This window comes from Gopherus flavomarginatus, chromosome 1 (genome assembly GCF_025201925.1).
Source record: "Gopherus flavomarginatus isolate rGopFla2 chromosome 1, rGopFla2.mat.asm, whole genome shotgun sequence".
Lineage (NCBI taxonomy): Eukaryota > Metazoa > Chordata > Testudines > Testudinidae > Gopherus > Gopherus flavomarginatus.
The window spans coordinates 123,018,413-123,036,607 of record NC_066617.1 but is presented as its reverse complement, the minus strand read 5'-3'; the positions used below and the strand labels follow the sequence as shown (position 1 = coordinate 123,036,607).

Genomic DNA, 18,195 nt, shown 5'->3' with positions numbered 1-18,195 from the left:
TTTCTTTAGATGCAAAAGGGGGGAGGGGGCTGATGGAACTCAGGTTCCAGCTGCTATGATGAGGACTGTTACCCAGTATTTTGTACCGTCTGCCAGGAATGACAGGGAGTCATTCCCATTTTTACCCAGGGCCCCCGGCCAACCTCACCGAGGCCAGTCAGGAGCACTCATGGGCTGATGATGGTTTTCCACCATTTTGTACCATCTGCCATCAGGAAAGGAAGGGGAGGGGATGCTGCTGTTCATCGCCGCAGCACCACGTCTACCAGCAGCATGCAGTAGACATACGGTGACATTGAAAAATGACAAGAAACAATTTTTTCCCCTTTTCCTTCATGGGGGTGAGGGGAGGTAAATTGATGAGATATACCCTGAACCACCCTGGACAATGTTTTTGACCTTCAGGCATTGGGAGCTCAGCCAAGAATGCAAATACTTTTCGGAGACTTCAGGGACTGTGGGATATCTGGAGTCCTCAGTCCCCCCTCACTCCCTCCATGAGCGTCCATTTGATTCTTTGGCTTTCCATTACGCTTGTCACGCAGCACTGTGCTAAGTCCCTGCTGTGGTCTCCGTCTATCATAGCCTGGAGATTTTTTCAAATGCTTTGTCATTTCGTCTTCTGTAATGGAGCTCTGATAGAACAGATTTGTCTCCCCAGACAGCGATCAGATCCAGTATTTCCCATACAGTCCAAGCTGGAGCTCTTTTTGGATTTGGGACTGCATCGCCACCCATGTTGATCAGAGCTCCATGCTGGGCAAACAGGAAATGAAATTCAAAAGTTCGCGGGGCTTTTCCTGTCTACCTGGCCACTGCATCAGAGTTCAGATTGCTTTCTAGAGCGGTTATGATGGTGCACTGTGGGATACCACCCGGAGGCCAATACCGTCGATTTGCGGCCACACTAACCCTAATCCGACATGGCAATACCAATTTCAGCGCTACTCCTCTCGTCGGAGAGGAGTACAGAAACCCATTTAAAGAGCCCTTTATATTGATATAAAGGGCCTCATTTTGTGAATGGGTGCAGGGTTAAATCGGTTTAACGCTGTTAAATTCGGTTTAAACGTGTAGTGTAGACCAGGCCTCAGCCTCCGTAAGGCAGCAAAGGGCACCCACCTACAGATCTCCAGGGCAGGCTGCAGATACCACCTTCAGCTGTGATAACCTCCTCCCCACCAACCAAACTGAACGCTAAACCAGAATGGATGTCTCTCCTTACTCTATGAACTCCTTATACCTAAAGGTATAGCTATAAAAACATTACATCCCAATGTCACACTATTTCAAATCCATGCAATTAGGTACATACATCTACCTGTAAGAAACTGTTTTTGTTAATGTACTCAGTTTTATTTGTAACATGCCAGATACCATTAGCCTCTCTGTGCCCCAGTTTCCCAGTCCAGAAGAAGGGTACAATAATAGTTGCTTGCCTCTACAGCAGTATTAGTAGGATTGAATATGTTGTAAAATGATTGAATATGTCCTAAGTATTATTGGATGAAAGACACTTCCTAAATGCAAAGTCTTCCTTCCTTCCAATCTTTTTTATATAGTCATGAGAATTAACAACATTGTCAGCGTAGTGCAATGAGAAGTGGACAACTAGACATGTTCAATGTGTCCAGCACATCTGTCCCTAGGCACTTTAAAATGTTAAAAAAAAGAAGAGAAAAGTTTCTAATAAAGGTTTAAAACCCACTGACTTTGCACATTCCCCACACCGAGTTGAGATGATGGGCTGTGTGTAATAGAAAATTTTTCCCACCCATTGCTCAGAAAGAATACAAATATAACTTTACCATTGCTGCTTGAGCGTGTACATTCCACAACGTAATATATTTCCAGTGCAGACAGAAGTGCCCACTGATCTCAGAAGATTAAACCAAATAAAAGGGAAACATAGCTTTTGTTGTAAAGTGAAAGGGGGAGAGAAGAGAGAGATTTGTTTTCCTAATTTCTTTTCATCTTTTCTATATTTTTAAATCAACGTGTTTGTATTTTGGGTCCATTTCTCCTCAGCACCATGGCTGAGATGTTGCCTAATGTCTCAGGCTCTGTCTGGACTGCTGCTGGAACTGTGACAGCTTGAACACTGGTTACGCAGAGGAGACTGAAAAATCACTCAGGTGAATTCAAATGGTTTAGTTTCCAAGAGAATCTTCCCCTCAGTTTGGCAAACACAAAGAGGGCACAGGAGCACAGAACTGGAAGGGACCTTCTGTGTCATCGAATTCTGTCCCCTGCTATCACAGGCAACCCTATCAAATAATCCTGGTAATAATTTATCAAGATCCATTTTAAAACTAGTTTGCCTCTTCTACTCCTATTGGGATGCTGTTCCAGAACCTCACTCCTCTGATGGTTATAAGACCTTCTTCTAACTTCTAGCCTAAATTTATTCCTGGCCAATTTATGTCCATTTGTTCTCATGCAAACATTGTCCTTTAGCTTAAATAGATCCTCTTCCTTTTTGGTGTTTACCCCCGATGTATTTCTAGAGAGCAATCACGTCCCCTTGCAGTCTTAGTTTTGCTGGGTTAAACAAGCCAAGCTTTTCCAGTTATGAGGTAGGCCCCTCCATTCCCCTGATCATCCTAGGAGCCCTTCTCTGCACCTGTTCCAGTTAGAGTTCATCTTTCTTGAGACTAGGCAAGGCACAATAATAATATTTTGCACTTACAAACACATAATATTATTTATCTATATATCTTCAAGCAGTTTACAAAGGACTGTAGATAAAAATATCCCCATTTTAAATGGGAGAACTATGGTGCTGAGAGATGAAGTGTGTTGCCCATTGTCATACAGTACTATGTGTCGAGGTGGGTAAAGAATTCTGGTCTCTTCTAATTTCTAGTTTGGTGCCCTATCTTACACCAGATGCAGGTGGCATGGTGTGGACTCCCTACCCTGGGGATATGGGAAAGAAGAGCCCAAGTGCCAGTGAAGCAGAAGGTTGTGTGGATAGGACTGGCTTCCCTGCATTGCTCTGTTGGCTACTGTTCCCCCGTGCAGCATGGTTCCTTGAGGATCATCCAGCCCCTTCATCATCCCTGCTTTGTGTAGTTTCTTTCCTCTTGTATCAGAGGGGACAAGGAGGGTTCCCAACATAGTGATGCTGGAGACTGATCAGACAGGACTTTGGGTATTTTCCAACTAGTTGTCCCAAGTACACATATGTTTGGGCACCCAGATGGCTTGGGCTACAGTACTTGACCATCACAGGTATTTTAGTTATCTGATAAAACTAGAGATAAGCCTGAGCCACAAACATTTGGATCTGGATTTCTAATTCCTCAGAGTATGGTAATGTTTGGATCTGCTCATAGTGAAAAGGAAGTGAAGGGCCAGCAGTAAAGGTGGACTATGGTGACCAGATGTCCCAATTTTATAGGGGCAGTCCCGATTTTTGGGTCTTTTTCTTATAAGGGCTTCTATTACCCCCAACCCACCTCCCGATTTTTCACACTTGCTGTCTGGTCACCCTAGGGTAGGCTCAGGTTTGGATGGCAAACACCTCCAAGGCTGTGGGCATTCAGATCCAGGATTGTGGGGTAGGCCCATCTCTATATGAAAGAATTAATTATACTAGTACTGATACAGCACTTTTCACATACATCTCAAATCCCTTCACCAAGTTGGGCAAGTTTCATTACCCCTATTTTACAAAAGGTATTTCTGAGGCATGGCAAGGTGGAGTGATTTGTTCAAGGACACAGAGTGACTCAGTGGCAGTGAATCTATATCTCCTGTCTCTCAGTAATGACTCTGTCTATTTCTTACTCACATTTTAGCAGAGAGCTGATTTGTTAGGCTTTCTTGGAGAACCAGCTATATAGACCTGTGATAGAAATTTCTATCTGGAAAATCCTGGATTTTACATGATTTTTTAAACTAGTTCAATGCTGCTCATGGCCCCCAGAAACCCTCTGTTCTAGTTCATATTGATTCTTTAATGAGAGGAAAGCTGATAAACTACAGGCTTTGTAGCTGAACTCTGTCAGCAGGGCTCTTGGGCCTCCCGCAGATGTTTCTGCTTTTCAGAGTGATGGGAACTTATTTCTTCTCTCGCTCCCAGGAGCATATACTGGTACTGCTGATATTTGGAAACATGCTGCTCACCAAGAGAATAAAGCATTAACTCCACACTGGGCCAAAAAATCTTGTGGTTTATAATCAAAGTTTGCTAAAGCCACTAGCAGTTACTGACCATTCAAAGCAGATAGAGTTTACAACCCCAATCAAGCACTGCACATTTTGAAAGTGGCCTTATATAACTTCAGGTTTGACATTAAAAAAACACCTCAAAAAACCATATATAGATGTCTCAGAAAGCAGAACTCAGACAGTGAGATGGAGACAAGATGCAGATTTTCAGATATGCACAGAATTTCCATTGTGGAAACTTGAGACTGCTTTTTCTGAATAAAATAAATATGAGATGGTTAGTTTATCTTTCCCTTCCTGCTGTCATCTGGCATTTTGCACTAAAGTGAGCTCAAGGTAGATCTTCCCCATAATTTTCTATAAATTACCCTTTTTACTGTATGTGATGGAGCAGTCTGCCCTTAAGAGTAGTAGGGCCTAATAGTCAGCCCATGTGGCATGGCACTTGAAGAGTCTGAAAGGCCCAATTATATATACAAAGACCTGGGAGATATTAGGAGAAAGGAAGGAGGCCCAGGACTAAGAAGTATTCTGGAGGAAATACTGTTACTGTTTCTTTAAGGGCCAGGAGCCTTGCGAGAGGGGAAAGCAAGGGTCCCCTCCCTCCTCCTTCTCCCCAGCCAGTTGGGAATGAGCTGGGAGAAGGGGACCAGCATAAAGGCTGCCTCCTCTCTCTCCTAGCAGGGCAGGCACCAGGAATACTAACTAGCTTGCTGAGCAGTCTGAAGCCTAAAGACTAAGGGCAAGAGGCCAGCTGAGGGAGAAGCTGGCAAAGGCCTTATAGCTGGATAACGCATAACGCAACTTGGGAGAGGACAGCTCTTACTTCAGAAGGACTAGAGAAAGTGATTAAGAGAACTCAGCTCCAGGGAGGAGAGCTGGGGGGACTCTTGATTAAGGAGAACAGTCAGGAACTAACTAATGCAGCCCATTTGCAAAGGAGACTCCTGATTAAGGAAGGTCTGAAAGGAGTAACCCAGAGAAGGAACCAAAAAGGATTCCAGAAGCAGAGACTATTTACAGATGCAGGAAAGACATGTCTCCTGAAGGAAGGAGCCAGAGGCTGCTTGTTGGACTGAGTGGGAGAGATGAGTGTCCCTGGGTGCAGCAGAGTAGGCTCCTATTTATGGCTATGGCTCTAGTTAATGAGATCAAGCCGTGGCACCACACCTGACAGAAAGGAGTGTACCGGGGTGACCTCCATGCCCCTCTAAGTCCTGCCCTTCACTTGAGCTTCCCAACAGAGCCTTTTCCCCTTCTCAGGGCTTTGGCCACTTTGCAAGTAAGCCAGTGGGGAGACCACTCACTATGCTGAGTCCCAACCCAGGGACCCTATAAACATGTATCACTGCTTCCAGTTTGCTGCTGCTGCTACTTCCCTGGGCCATTTCCCATGTAGGCCCTTTCTCTTCATCCTTACCTCAGGGTTACAGCTGTCAAATCTTCTCATTCTCAGAGCCAGTAGGATCATCCCATTGATCTCCTCTGGCCAGAGCAGAGCACCCATCCTCAGCCTTCTGGTCCTAGCCAGGGACTGACCTGCTTAGGCCTGGCAGTTCTTTTTATTGGAGCCTGCTAGGCTCTGATTGGCTGTTCCCATAAGGCCTCTCCAGGCCTAGGATGACCAGATAGCCAGTGTGAAAAATCAGGACGGGGTGGGAATTAGTTGCTTATATAAGAAAAAGTCCCTAATATTGGGATGGTCCTGATAATATCAGGGCATCTGGTCACCCTAGACTCACCTTCACTGCTCCTTCCCAGGACAGGTGTGTGTGTGTGTGGTAGGACTGCGGGGCCTCCAGCAGGAGGCCTCGAAGGGCCTGGTACATCCCATCACACTGAAATCTCCTTTCTCTTTAGAAGAAATAAGAGCACCCATATCCACAGGCTCTGAGTTCCCTATCAGTTATTTACCATTACCAAACCCAGAATGCAGTACCATCAAGCTCATCCACCAAGCTGCAGCTTATAATCAAGTGCTAACACATCACTGTATGTTAGCCTATAGCTCAACACCCATATTGCTCTTCAAAGGCCATGTAAAACAAATGGAACCTGCAATGTGCCCTGAATGCCAACAGATGCTTAATGACTTCTTTGTTTCAGTCTTCACTGAGAAGTCTGAAGGAATGTCCAATATAGTGAATGCTTACGGGAAGAGGGTAGGTTTAGAAGATAAAATAAAAAAAGAGCAAGTAAAAAATCACTTAGAAAAGTTAGATGCCTGCATGTCACCAGGGCCTGATGAAATGCATCCTAGAATACTCAAGGAGTTAATAGAGGAGGTATCTGAGCCTCTAACTATTATCTTTGGGAAATCATGGGAGATGGGGGAGATTCCAGAAGACTGGAAGGGGGCAAATATAGTGCCCATCTATAAAAAGGGAAATAAAAACAACCCAGGAAACTACAGACCAGTTAGTTTAACTTCTGTGCCAGGGAAGATAATGGAGCAGGTAATTAAAGAAATCATCTGCAAACACTTGGAAGGTGGTAAGGTGATAGGGAATAGCCAGCATGGATTTGTAAAGAACAAATCGTGTCAAACTAATCTGATAGCATTCTTTGATAGGATAACGAGCCTTGTGGATAAGAGAGAAGCGGTGGATGTGATATACCTAGACTTTAGTAAGGCATTTGATACGGTCTTGCAAGATATTCTTATAGATAAACTAGGAAAGTACAATTTAGCTGGGGCTCCTATAAGGTGGGTGCATAACTGGCTGGATAACCGTACTCAGAGAGTAGTTGTTAATGGCTCCCAATCCTGCTGGAAAGGTATAACAAGTGGGGTTCCGCAGGGGTCTGTTTTGGGACCGGCTCTGTTCAATATCTTCATCAACGATTTAGATGTTGGCATAGAAAATACGCTTATTAAGTTTGCGGACGATACCAAACTGGGAGGGATTGCAACTGCTTTGGAGGACAGGGTCAAAATTCAACATGATCTGGACAAATTGGAGAAATGGTCTGAGGTAAACAGGATGAAGTTCAATAAAGACAAATGCAAAGTGCTCCACTTAGGAAGGAACAATCAGTTTCACACATACAGAATGGGAAGAGACTGTCTAGGAAGAAGTATGGCAGAAAGAGATCTAGGGGTCATAGTGGACCACAAGCTTAATATGAGTCAACAGTGTGATACTGTTGCAAAAAATGCAAACGTGATTCTGGGATGCATTAACAGGTGTGTTGTAAACAAGACACGAGAAGTCATTCTTCCGCTTTACTCTGCGCTGGTTAGACCTCAACTGGAGTATTGTGTCCAGTTCTGGGCACCGCATTTCAAGAAAGATGTGGAGAAATTGGAAAGGGTCCAGAGAAGAGCAACAAGAATGATTAAAGGTCTTGAGAACATGACCTATGAAGGAAGGCTGAAGGAATTGGGTTTGTTTAGTTTGGAAAAGAGAAGACTGAGAGGGGACATGATAGCAGTTTTCAGGTATCTAAAAGGGTGTCTTCAGGAGGAGGGAGAAAACTTGTTCACCTTAGCCTCCAATGATAGAACAAGAAGCAATGGGCTTAAACTGCAGCAAGGGAGATTTAGGTTGGACATTAGGAAAAAGTTCCTAACTGTCAGGGTAGTTAAACACTGGAATAGATTGCCTAGGGAAGTTGTGGAATCTCCATTTCTGGAGATATTTAAGAGTAGGTTAGATAAATGTCTATTAGGGATGGTCTAGACAGTATTTGGTCCTGCCTGCAGGGGACTGGACTCGATGACCTCTCGAGGTCCCTTCCAGTCCTAGAGTCTATGAGATCCAAACAATATGAGACCTGGGGCCAGAGGCCATTCCAGAGCTCTGTGGCCCTTGTGCAGAACACTCTCCCAGCATCCCCCTCTCTGTTATATGAAAGGTGCTCTAGCATCAACACCTCTACTGACTGCAACCATTGCACTGTATTAAAGGGAAAGAGGTGGTCTCACAGGGGGACCTGGTACCAGGCAAGTTAGGGCTTTATGGGTTAAAACCAAAACTTTAAAAATCTATCCAGAAGCTCTCAGGTAATCAGTATGGATCCCTGTGCACAGATGTCCATGTTCACGGACAAGCGATCAAATGGGGTCATGCAGGGATCATTTCTGGGTCCAGTTGTGTTCAATATCTTCATCAATGGTTTAAATAATGGAATAGAGAACACACTTATAAAGTTTGCGGATGAAACCACACTGGGGGGGGGTTGCAAGTGCTTTGGAGGATAGGATTGAAATTCTAAATGATCTGGACAAACTGGAGAAGTGGTCTGAAGAAAATAGGAAGAAATTCAATACGGACAAATGCAAAGTACTTCACTTAGGAAGGAACAATCAGTTGCACACATACAAAATGGGAAATGACTGCCTAGGAAGGAGTACTGCAGAAAGGGATCTGGGGGTCATAGTGGATCACAAGCTAAATATGAGTCAACAGGGTAACACTGTTACAAAAAAAGCAAACATCATTCTGGGATGTATTAGGAAGAACGTTGTAAGCAAGACACTAGAAGTAATTCTTCCATTCTACTCCACACTGATTAGGCCTCTACTGGAGTATTGTGTCCAGTTCTGGGAGCCACATTTTGGGAAAGATGTGGACAAATTGGAGAAAGTCCAAGGAAACAGAAATGATTAAAGGTCTAGAAAACATGATGTATGAGGAACGATTTAAAAAACTGGGTTTATTTAATCTGGAGAAGAGAAGACCGAGAGGGGTCATGATAACAGTTTTCAAGTACATAAAATGTTGTTACAAGGAGGAGGGTAGAACAAGAAGCAATGGGCTTAAATTGCTGCAAGGGCGGTTTAGGTTGGACATTAGCAAAAGCTTCCTAACTGTCAGGATGGTTAAGCACTGGAATAAATTGCCCAAACAGGTTGTGGAATCTCTGTCACTGGAGATTTTTAAGAGTGGGTTAGAGAAACACCTGTCAGGGGTGGTCTAGCTAATACTTAGTTCTGCCGTCAGTACAGGGGACTGGACTAGATGATTTCTTGACAGCCATTCCATTCCTATGGTTCTGTGGTTGTCTATGATCTATGTACTCCTTTTATAGGGCATCCAATTTCATGCACCAGTTCTAGCTTCAAAATTACTTTAAGATGGGAAACACATGGCATCTTTTGCAACATATAATTTTCATTTTGGCCATAAGAGTGCAGTTTTGCTGCACATCAGAGGGTGCTCAGAAAGGTAAGATTTGGGGGTCTTGTGCTGGGCACAAACAATCCTTAGTGCCGTGCAGTGCAGCATTGTGGAGTCTCCTGGCATGCCACCACACAACAAGAATATGCGGAGAAGACAGCTGATCCACTCACTGCCATACCTATCATTTCTCCTCTCCTGCTTATGAGAGGTACAGGTGGTGCAGAGCCCTAGGGCTTTGGTAGCAGTTGTATAGCTGATCTATGACCATTCCACTGGCTTGGTCGGGGATTCCATTGCTCCTTCCTTGAAGGAGCCCTGCAATGCACAGCCCAGCTGCTTGCTCTTTGGACTGGGCCTTTGATTTGGGCTTTACTGAGTAATCTCTCATCTGCAGAGCTGAAAGCGCTTTACAAACATTAATCAATAAAAGTCTCACATTACCCCTCTCAGCCTCAGTACCATTGTACAAGGCACTGATAAAGCATCTCTGTCTCTACTGGAAATACCTCACCTGCTGCATTCTAGGACTGCATGAGCCTTTTTCACAGCTGCATCAGATTGGCGGCTCATAGTCACCCTGCAATCAACCAATACACCCAGGTATTTCAACTCCTTTGTCACTTCCTACTGATACTTCCCCAGCTTATAGCAAAAATTCTTGTTGTTAGTTCCTAAAAGCATGACCTTGCACTATTAAATTTCACGCCATTTCTATTACTCCAGTTTACAAGATCATTCTTTTATGATATTCTGATCCTCCATATTGGAAACACCTCCCAACTTTGTGTCATCTATATTTATTACCACACTCCGGCTTTTTGTGCCAAGGTCATTAATTAAAATGTCAAATAAGACTGGTCCCAAGACCAATCCCTGAGGAACTCTACTAGTAACCTCCCTCCAGCCTGACAGCTCACCTTTCAGCATAACTTGTCTTAGTCTCCACTTTAACCAGTTCCTTATCCACCTTTTAACTCTCATGTTAATCCCCATCTTCCCCAATGTAACTAATAATTTATCAAATGCCTTATTGAAATCCAGATAGATTAGATCTACTGCATTTCCTTAGTCTAAAAAATCAGTTATCTTCTCAAAAAAGGAGATCAGGCTGTTTGGCACGATCTACCTTTTGTAAAACCACATTGTATTTTATCCCAATTCCCATTCACCTCTATGTCCTACCTACTTTCTCTTTCAAAATTTGTTCCAAGACCTTGCATACCACCGAGGTCAAACTAGCAGGCCTGCAGTTGCCCAGATCAATTTCCCCCCCCTTTCTTAAAAACAGGAACTATATTAGTAATTCTCTAGTCACAAAGTACAACCCCCTAGTTTACAGACTCATTAAAAACCCTTGCTATTGCCCTTGAAATTTCACAGGCCAGTTTCTTTAATATTCTTGGATGGAGATTATCTGTCCCCCCCTCAGTTTAGTCCCATTAAGCTGTTTCAGTTTGACTTCCACCTTGGATGTGGTAATATCTACCTCCATATCCTTATTCCCATTAGTCACCATGCCACTACCCCTAAGCTCGTCATTAGCCTAATTAAAGACTGAGGGCAAATATTTGTTTAGGTTTGGGGCCATGCCTAGGTAATCTTTAATCTCTACCCCATCCTCAGTGTTTAGCAGTCCCACTTCTTCTCTCCTTCTTATTTATATGGCTATAGAACCTTTTACTATTGGTTTTAATTCTCTTTGTAAGGTTCAACTCTGCTTGGCTTTTGGCAGTTCTCACTTTATCCCTACACTTTCTGACCTCCAAGAGGTAGCTTTCCTTGCTGATCCCTCCCATCTTCCATTCCTTGTAGGCTTTCTGCTTTCTCTTAATCACCTATTTGAGACACTTGCTCATCCACTTTGGTCTGCAACCCTTCCCTAAGCATTTTTTCTCCTTGGTTGGGATGGAGGCTTCAGGTAATTTAAGTCAAAGTTGCAGAAACTAATTCCAAGCCTCCTCCACATTTAGATCCTTGAATTCTTCAGGCCAGTCCACTTCCCCAACTAATTCCCTTAATTTTTTTTAATTGGTTCTTTTGTAATCAAGGACCCTAGTTGCAGATCTATTTTTTGTTTATCTTTTCATTTAGTTTAAACTGAATTAGCTCATTATCACTCGAACCAAGGCTGTCCTCTACAACCGGTTCTTCTATGCAGTCCTCATGTAGCCTTTTTTCTTTACTGTATTTATCTCAGTAACAAAGCATGGTAGCATTCTACAATAATGGCTCCCGAAACTCTGCAATGACTGCAGTGTCCTAGATCAATCACCATAGGGTATTGAAGCATAATGCAGTCTGTGAGTTTAGTTTAATTAGTTCACTTCTTTAATTCCGAACAGAGTTGCAATTTGAAAACCTGGAATTAGGACCGGGTGAAACATTCACAAAAGAAAACCTTTTCATTTGAGTTGCTCTGCAACTGGTTAAAATTTTACAAAAATGTTCCAATTTAAAAAAAATAGGGTGAAACTTTAATATGAGCAAAAACATAATTAGCTTTCACACAAAAGAGAGGGCAGAATGATATTTTGCGAGCACAAAGGTGACACTCTAAATAAAGTTGCTAACATTTGCATGGAAAAAAAAATCCTGGAAATTTGACAAAGCTCTAAATCACAGTAATAGAGACTTGGCAGAATTTGATTATTTTACAATTTTGAGTGATAATATCGATGTCTAATTTTAAGGCTTTTTTCAAGTTTTATCGATTTACATTTTCACAATTGCATGAAATTATTTAATGACTGTAGACACTGAGATTCAAAGTTAAACCTTTAGAACTGTTAACAAATTGTACACATCACATGTCAAAATACACAAAGTAAAGACCCTTAAGTCAAATGCTAGTAACTTCTGAAGCAGCATTTTTCTTATTTTGCCTTAATGTAAATTTAGATTATTAGTGGTAAAAATATACATTTTCATTGGTTTGTGGGTGTACAATGCGATTGACATTTACCGATAAAAATCTGATCCCTCTAAGCCTTGCTACAGGGGAAAAAGAAAACAAGAGGGATTGAGGGTTTTTTGGGTTACATCCCTGACCTTCTTACCATCTCCAGCAGGTTCAAGAGCAATTGGCTGTGTTTCCTGACTATATTATAAGCTCGACAGCAAAGTTCCACAAACTCTTGGAAACGCTGTGGGTTTTTTCCACCTTCTGTGATGAAATACTCCATCTCTGAAGTGAAGATAAAAGGTGCTCGGTCCCTCGAAAAAAAAAAAAATACAATGAAAAATGGCAAATCCTACCAGAGGGTTGAGCCTTTTAACTCCCCGTTAACATTTGTTTTCCCAGTCTTTCCCTTCTCATTATTTCTTTCCTCTCCCTTCCTTCAGGGTGGATAACTCCATGCCAGAACACTCAGTGATGCTGACTAATTGTGGCAGACAGGTCTCTAGGTGAGATCTTCTTCATGCACATGGTTGTGCAGCAATTTGGGGAAGCCAACAACTGAACACAATTTTTAAAAATTTATTTTTAACTCTCACTCCTTCAGTTTCCCTACTCCATGCCTCAGAATAATGGTCTTGATCTTGACGCATATTCTCTCCTGGTACTGAAATATTTAAAAGCTGTACTTGAACAGAGTGGGATATAAATATAACTCTCTACCAGGCAAAAAGTGTATTTAAAATAAACAAAATCCCCCCCCCCCAAACCTAGGGTGCTTTTCTGCTTTCTGTCAAGGGTTGGTTCTTATCTCAGCTGCACCAAAATAAATCCAGATAAACACTGTCTTTTATCCAGTTACTCTGGATTTAGACGGATGTAAATTGCCAGCAGAATCTGGGCCAATGACTTGCTTTTTTAAGAGCTTGTGGATTTTGTAGCTATGCTATGGTATTGCAAAAAGAATGAATTAACCAGGCTTTTGCTAAAAATTCTCCCTTTTGACAGCTTCAATATAGCCTGATACACTGTTTTATTCCAGCACAGAGAGAACTACTGCAGGGTTTTATTCCTCATAACTGTGTATACAGATATATGTAAACAGATCAGAGAGCTATAACCCAGGTAATATACACAGTGGATTAGGATTTAACCCTGAGCTAGAGGTAAGCCTGAGCCAACCTCCAGAATCTAAATATTCCCAAATCTTTGGGAGATTTGAACTCCAGATACACTTTACACAGTTTGGGGCCCTCTCTAGTTAAAAATTCACTCATGAGGGGCCTGACCCCATTCTAATTGCTGATTCTTCTCCACAAGAAACCTGAACATCTTCCCTACAAACAATTCCCATCTCAGTATCGCCCAGCCCATTACCAGTTAATCTTCTGCAGACACATGCTCTTCGTATGGCTGCAGTGATGAAGTTGAGTTGCACTGGATGCTCATGTTGGGGGATAACCCCAGGCAAGACTGGCAGCTTGCTTTGCATTCCTACTGCTCTGAATACTCCCCCTTTCCCACAGTTTCTGGATTAAAGCCTCCCACAAACCCTCTCTCTGCCTTTAAAAACTGTCCACATATATGTAGGGACCTACCAAATTCATGGTCCATTTTGGTCAATTTCATGGTTATAGGATTTTAAAAATCGTAAATTTCATGATTTTAGCTATTTAAATCTGAAATTTCATGGTGTTGTCATTGTAGGGTCCTGACTCAAAAGAGGACTGTGGGGAAGTTGCAATGTTATTGTAGGAGGGTTTCTTCTGTGCTGCTGCTGATGGCAGTGCTGTCTTCAGAGCTGGGCTGCCAGAGAGCGGTAGCTGCTGGCTGGGTGCCCAGCTCTGAAGGCAGCAGCTCAAAAGTAAGGATGGCAACATTGTACCATGCCATCCCCACTTCTGCAGGGCAGTAGCTGCTGCTCTCTGGTCACCCACTTCTGAAGGCAGTACAGAAGTAAGGGTGGCAATACTGTGATCCTCACCCTTACAATAACCTTGCAACTCCCCCACCTCCTCTTTTTGGGTTAGGAGCCCCAGTTTGGGAAACACTGGTCTCCCCCATGAAATCTGTATAGCTTTACGGCAGCAGTTCTCAAACCTGGGCGGGGGGAATCCCAAAGTGAGTCATGATCCCATTTTAATGGGTTGCCAGGACTGGCTTAGACTTGCTTGGGCCTGGGGCCAAAACCCAATCCCAAGGGCTTCAGCCCTGAGGCAGCAGAGATCAGATCATGGGCCCCCTGCCTGGGGCTGAAGCCCTTGGACTTCGATCCCCAGGCCTGGGGAGGTGGAGCTTTGGCTTTGCCTCTTCCCCACCACCCTGGGTGGTGGGGCTTGGGTAGCTTCAGGCTTTGGTCCCCCTTTCTGGGATCCTGTAGTAATTTTTGTTGTCAGAAAGGGGTTGCAGTGCAATGACGTCTGAGAACCCGATTTAGACCAGATTTCATGGTCTGTGACATGTTTTTCATGGCCGTGAATTTGGTAGGGCTCTACATATAGGTGAAGCAAACCCGGAAAGAATCCAGTTTGCCAAGGTTTAAGTCAAAAGGCTAAATACATTTTTTGCATAACTTCATGGATTTTAATTGTGTTACACCAGGGGTGAAATTGAGCCCATAATATTCTCTCTTCTTTCCAATCTTTTCTGTATTGTGTAAGAAGCTGTTTTAGAACATCACTGCTGCCTTTTGGCTTAGTGAGCTCTCTTTCTGGAGATTATGTGTCTCAGTCACACATTATAAAACCACGTCTATTACTGATCTCAATAAGCAATTTTTTTCCAGTCCAGTCTTTAATCCATCATTCAGCTTTTCTTAGAGACAGAAGTTATTTCCGCTGCCTGCTTAACACAACTACTTCTCTTTGACATTAACTTCTAAATAGTCCTATGTCATTACTGAACAAGATTTGACAGTCACTGAAGTCAGCCCGTGAGATAGTCACAGAGCCAAGCCTGCAAAACTGATCATTTTCACCTAAGATTGGAGTAGGGTCCAACCCCAAAATCTGGATTTCAATGCTCCTCTGTCTTTGGTGGTGTTTGAAAACCAAACCTCAATCTCAGATTTGCTGCAGGGTCTTCTCTTTATAAGAAGCCTAGTCATATCTCCAGATATAAAACACCCTTGTGCTCTGTGAGGTTTAAAATCCATATCTGAATTCTGAGGTTTGCATCCATCTACACCAAGAAATAAGATATTCTGTGAAAGCACAATTATTCTGAAGCAAGGTCAAATCTCTCATGTTAAATCAGCATCATGGTTATTTAAGCTGAAATCAGAAACTGCGAGTAAGTGTTTTTAGTGGAGGACGCAGTTTAGGGTACAGCATGACTTTCATATGGCACAGTGGCTCCTAGCATTAAGCAATTTTTGTAGGCTTTATTGAGCAGGTAACTGGTATTTGACAGCTCTTATATGATTTGCAGCATTAGCTATGTTGCAAAAAGTTTTGAAACAGTTTACAAGGTTCTTAAATTTCTCAATTTCCTTCAAGTCTGCCTTCTAAGGTGCTGGACCTTTCCTCTTATATTTATCTGAAAAATATGATGTAGAAAATTGATTTCCTTTGGAACATTTAAGCCTGGCTTTGCTCAAGCTCTTCTGACATCACAGTCTCTCTCTTCCATGGTAACCAGATACTGAAACTCCAGGGCTGCAAGTATTTAATCCAGCTAAAAGCTCACAAAGAGAGCACCTCCCAATTAAAAAAAATAGCAACATGAAAAAGTATAACATAGGAGAGGAAACAAGAGTCATCAATATGGGAAACAGAGGACATCTCAATTGAGATATCTTTAAAAACTATTTTTCAATGATATAAGGCTTTTAAAGGCTGTGTAAAATACATCTACAAGGCTGAATTTCTGCATGTGTCCCTTTCTGCCTGCTGCTTTTCAGAAGCCCTGTTTGAAATATAAAAAGCATGGAGGGGAAAAAGATGCCCCATAAATGACTCCTGAACTGCAAAGTGTAAACTTTACATTGTCAGCCCATCATACATGTTCAAGTTTACATCATCAGCAACAAACGGTGACTGCTGTTTCAGTCTATATAAGGAAAAGGTAATGTCTGTTCCAGAGCTGAAAAAATCACCCTCTCTGTCTGTACATATATAAACACATAGCAGCAAATGAAACGGAGGCATGAGCAGAGGCTTATCTGTGTGCATACACTGTCTAATGCTACTGCACATGAGCATATGTTTGTTTGCCTGGCAGCTCTTTCTTCCTTGATGTGCACTGCCAGGAACTCAGTACATAGTGACATTCAATCAAAAAATCAGCAGCTCATTAGAAGGCACAGGAATAATATCTATAACAGATATATGGCTGATTTGGATATAAATCTGCTAGGGACGGTGTTTCTATGCAGTCAACTACACAGACCTGAACATGAAATGGCACATTTTCCAATTCATTCAGGTCCTAACATATGCTACTGTTAGTATGACATCCAGATTGTCACAGTTTCAGGGTAATTGTATCTGTTTTTACCCTTTGTGGTCCCCCATTTAAGGTTTCTGGCTCCCAGATGTCATGTCTCTTGGATGAGACCCACATCTCTCTCCTGCCTGACAGGGGCTTTAAGGTGGCACAGTTCCCTGCCTTACACTGTGATATCCACAGCAAGCCAGTTTGTATAGCATCCAGCCTCAATGTGTTGCTTTCTCTCCAAGGGCTATGAACAGTGTATTGCCAGTACTTACAAGTTACTGCATAGCCCTTTCTAAGGAAGCACCTTTATTCTTAAGGTAAAAGCATTACAGAGAAAACAATAGAAATATTTAGAACACACACTAAAATATCATGAGTTACTCATTAGCACCCATGGGACACTATTAGGCCAGAGTCTTTCCAAACTTTCTACAAGAGTTGGAGTCCCTCTTGGACAGAAGGTCCAATCATTTGCTGGATCAGAAAGAAGATCCCAAGTCAGTTAACTGCAGTCTTTTTATGACAGAAACCCTTTATTTGTCTGTAGGTCTCTGGAAAACCCAGTCTGAATATGCACATACAAGCCATCGCAGGGGGTGGTACCTCTCCAGAGGTGTTTACAACTTGAGTGATTCACCTTAAATCATCATCCACTATTTTTAGATCCTGGAGGAACTAAAAGCAACCCTCCCCCCAGCTGCATACAATACCTGGCCCACAGCGATACATAAACCATTCATAACCTTAATAACAACATGTTCCTCTAAAGATATTTCACGCGGTTTCAATATTTGTCACACAGATCATAAATAATTCATATAATATACCACCACTAGAGGGGGCCGAAAGAGCAAGTACTCCATATCATCACCAATGTGCACGAATGAGGCCCCATCGGTCAAAATTCAGATCTCCATTAAACCTGTGCATCAATTAAATCAGTGGGGTTGCATGTACCTAACAGAGAAGATTTTTCAGCCCCCAACATGGAGAGCGCTCACTTCTTATTTTCTGCTTCCGTGCTGCGTTTATGGGGCAACATGATAAGTAGGAGATTTGGCCTTGACTATGTCTCCATTTTGGAAGGCCATACAAGCTTTTTTTCACTATATTATACCCTCTATCTTACAAGGGGAGCACAGGGGGAGCATCTTCTTTAGTGTAAAAGTATTTTTGCGAAGAGCTGGTGTAACTTGGCCTTGACCATGTACCTGCAGCATATAAGCAAAATCATGCATTATGAGGCCTGCATTCTTCACTGCAAGCTGTGCCTCAGATGTAGGGTGACCAGATAGCAACTGTAAAAAAACAGGGCAGGGTGTGGGGGGTAATAGGCGCCTATATAAGAAAAAGTCCCAAGAAACAGGACTGTCCCTTTAAAAACAAGACATCTGGTCACCCTCCCCCGATGGGATGAAGGATCCTCTAGTTTTTTTACAGTGGAAGTATTTCAACAATGCACACACTTAGAGAATGCACACTCTTAGGGCAAACAGGCTTTTACATAGTACTGGGATTTCAGGAGGTATATTTTGCTATCGCTGTGACCTAAGGTTTATT

General features: G+C 42.6%; 1 protein-coding gene across 4 annotated transcripts in view; it reads right to left on the bottom strand.

Moving 5' to 3' along the window:
• The window catches only part of PIK3C2G (phosphatidylinositol-4-phosphate 3-kinase catalytic subunit type 2 gamma), a 307,432-nt gene that overhangs the window by 91,138 nt on the left and 198,099 nt on the right, over positions 1 to 18,195 (bottom strand). For all 4 annotated transcript variants that reach the window (XR_007776329.1, XM_050967900.1, XM_050967911.1 and 1 more), the window contains one exon: positions 12,359 to 12,515. Coding sequence is in view for 3 of the 4 variants with exons in the window: in XM_050967900.1 (XP_050823857.1) it covers positions 12,359 to 12,515 (157 nt within the window). In the remaining variant the exon portion in view is untranslated. The remainder of the gene's footprint in view (positions 1 to 12,358; positions 12,516 to 18,195) is intronic.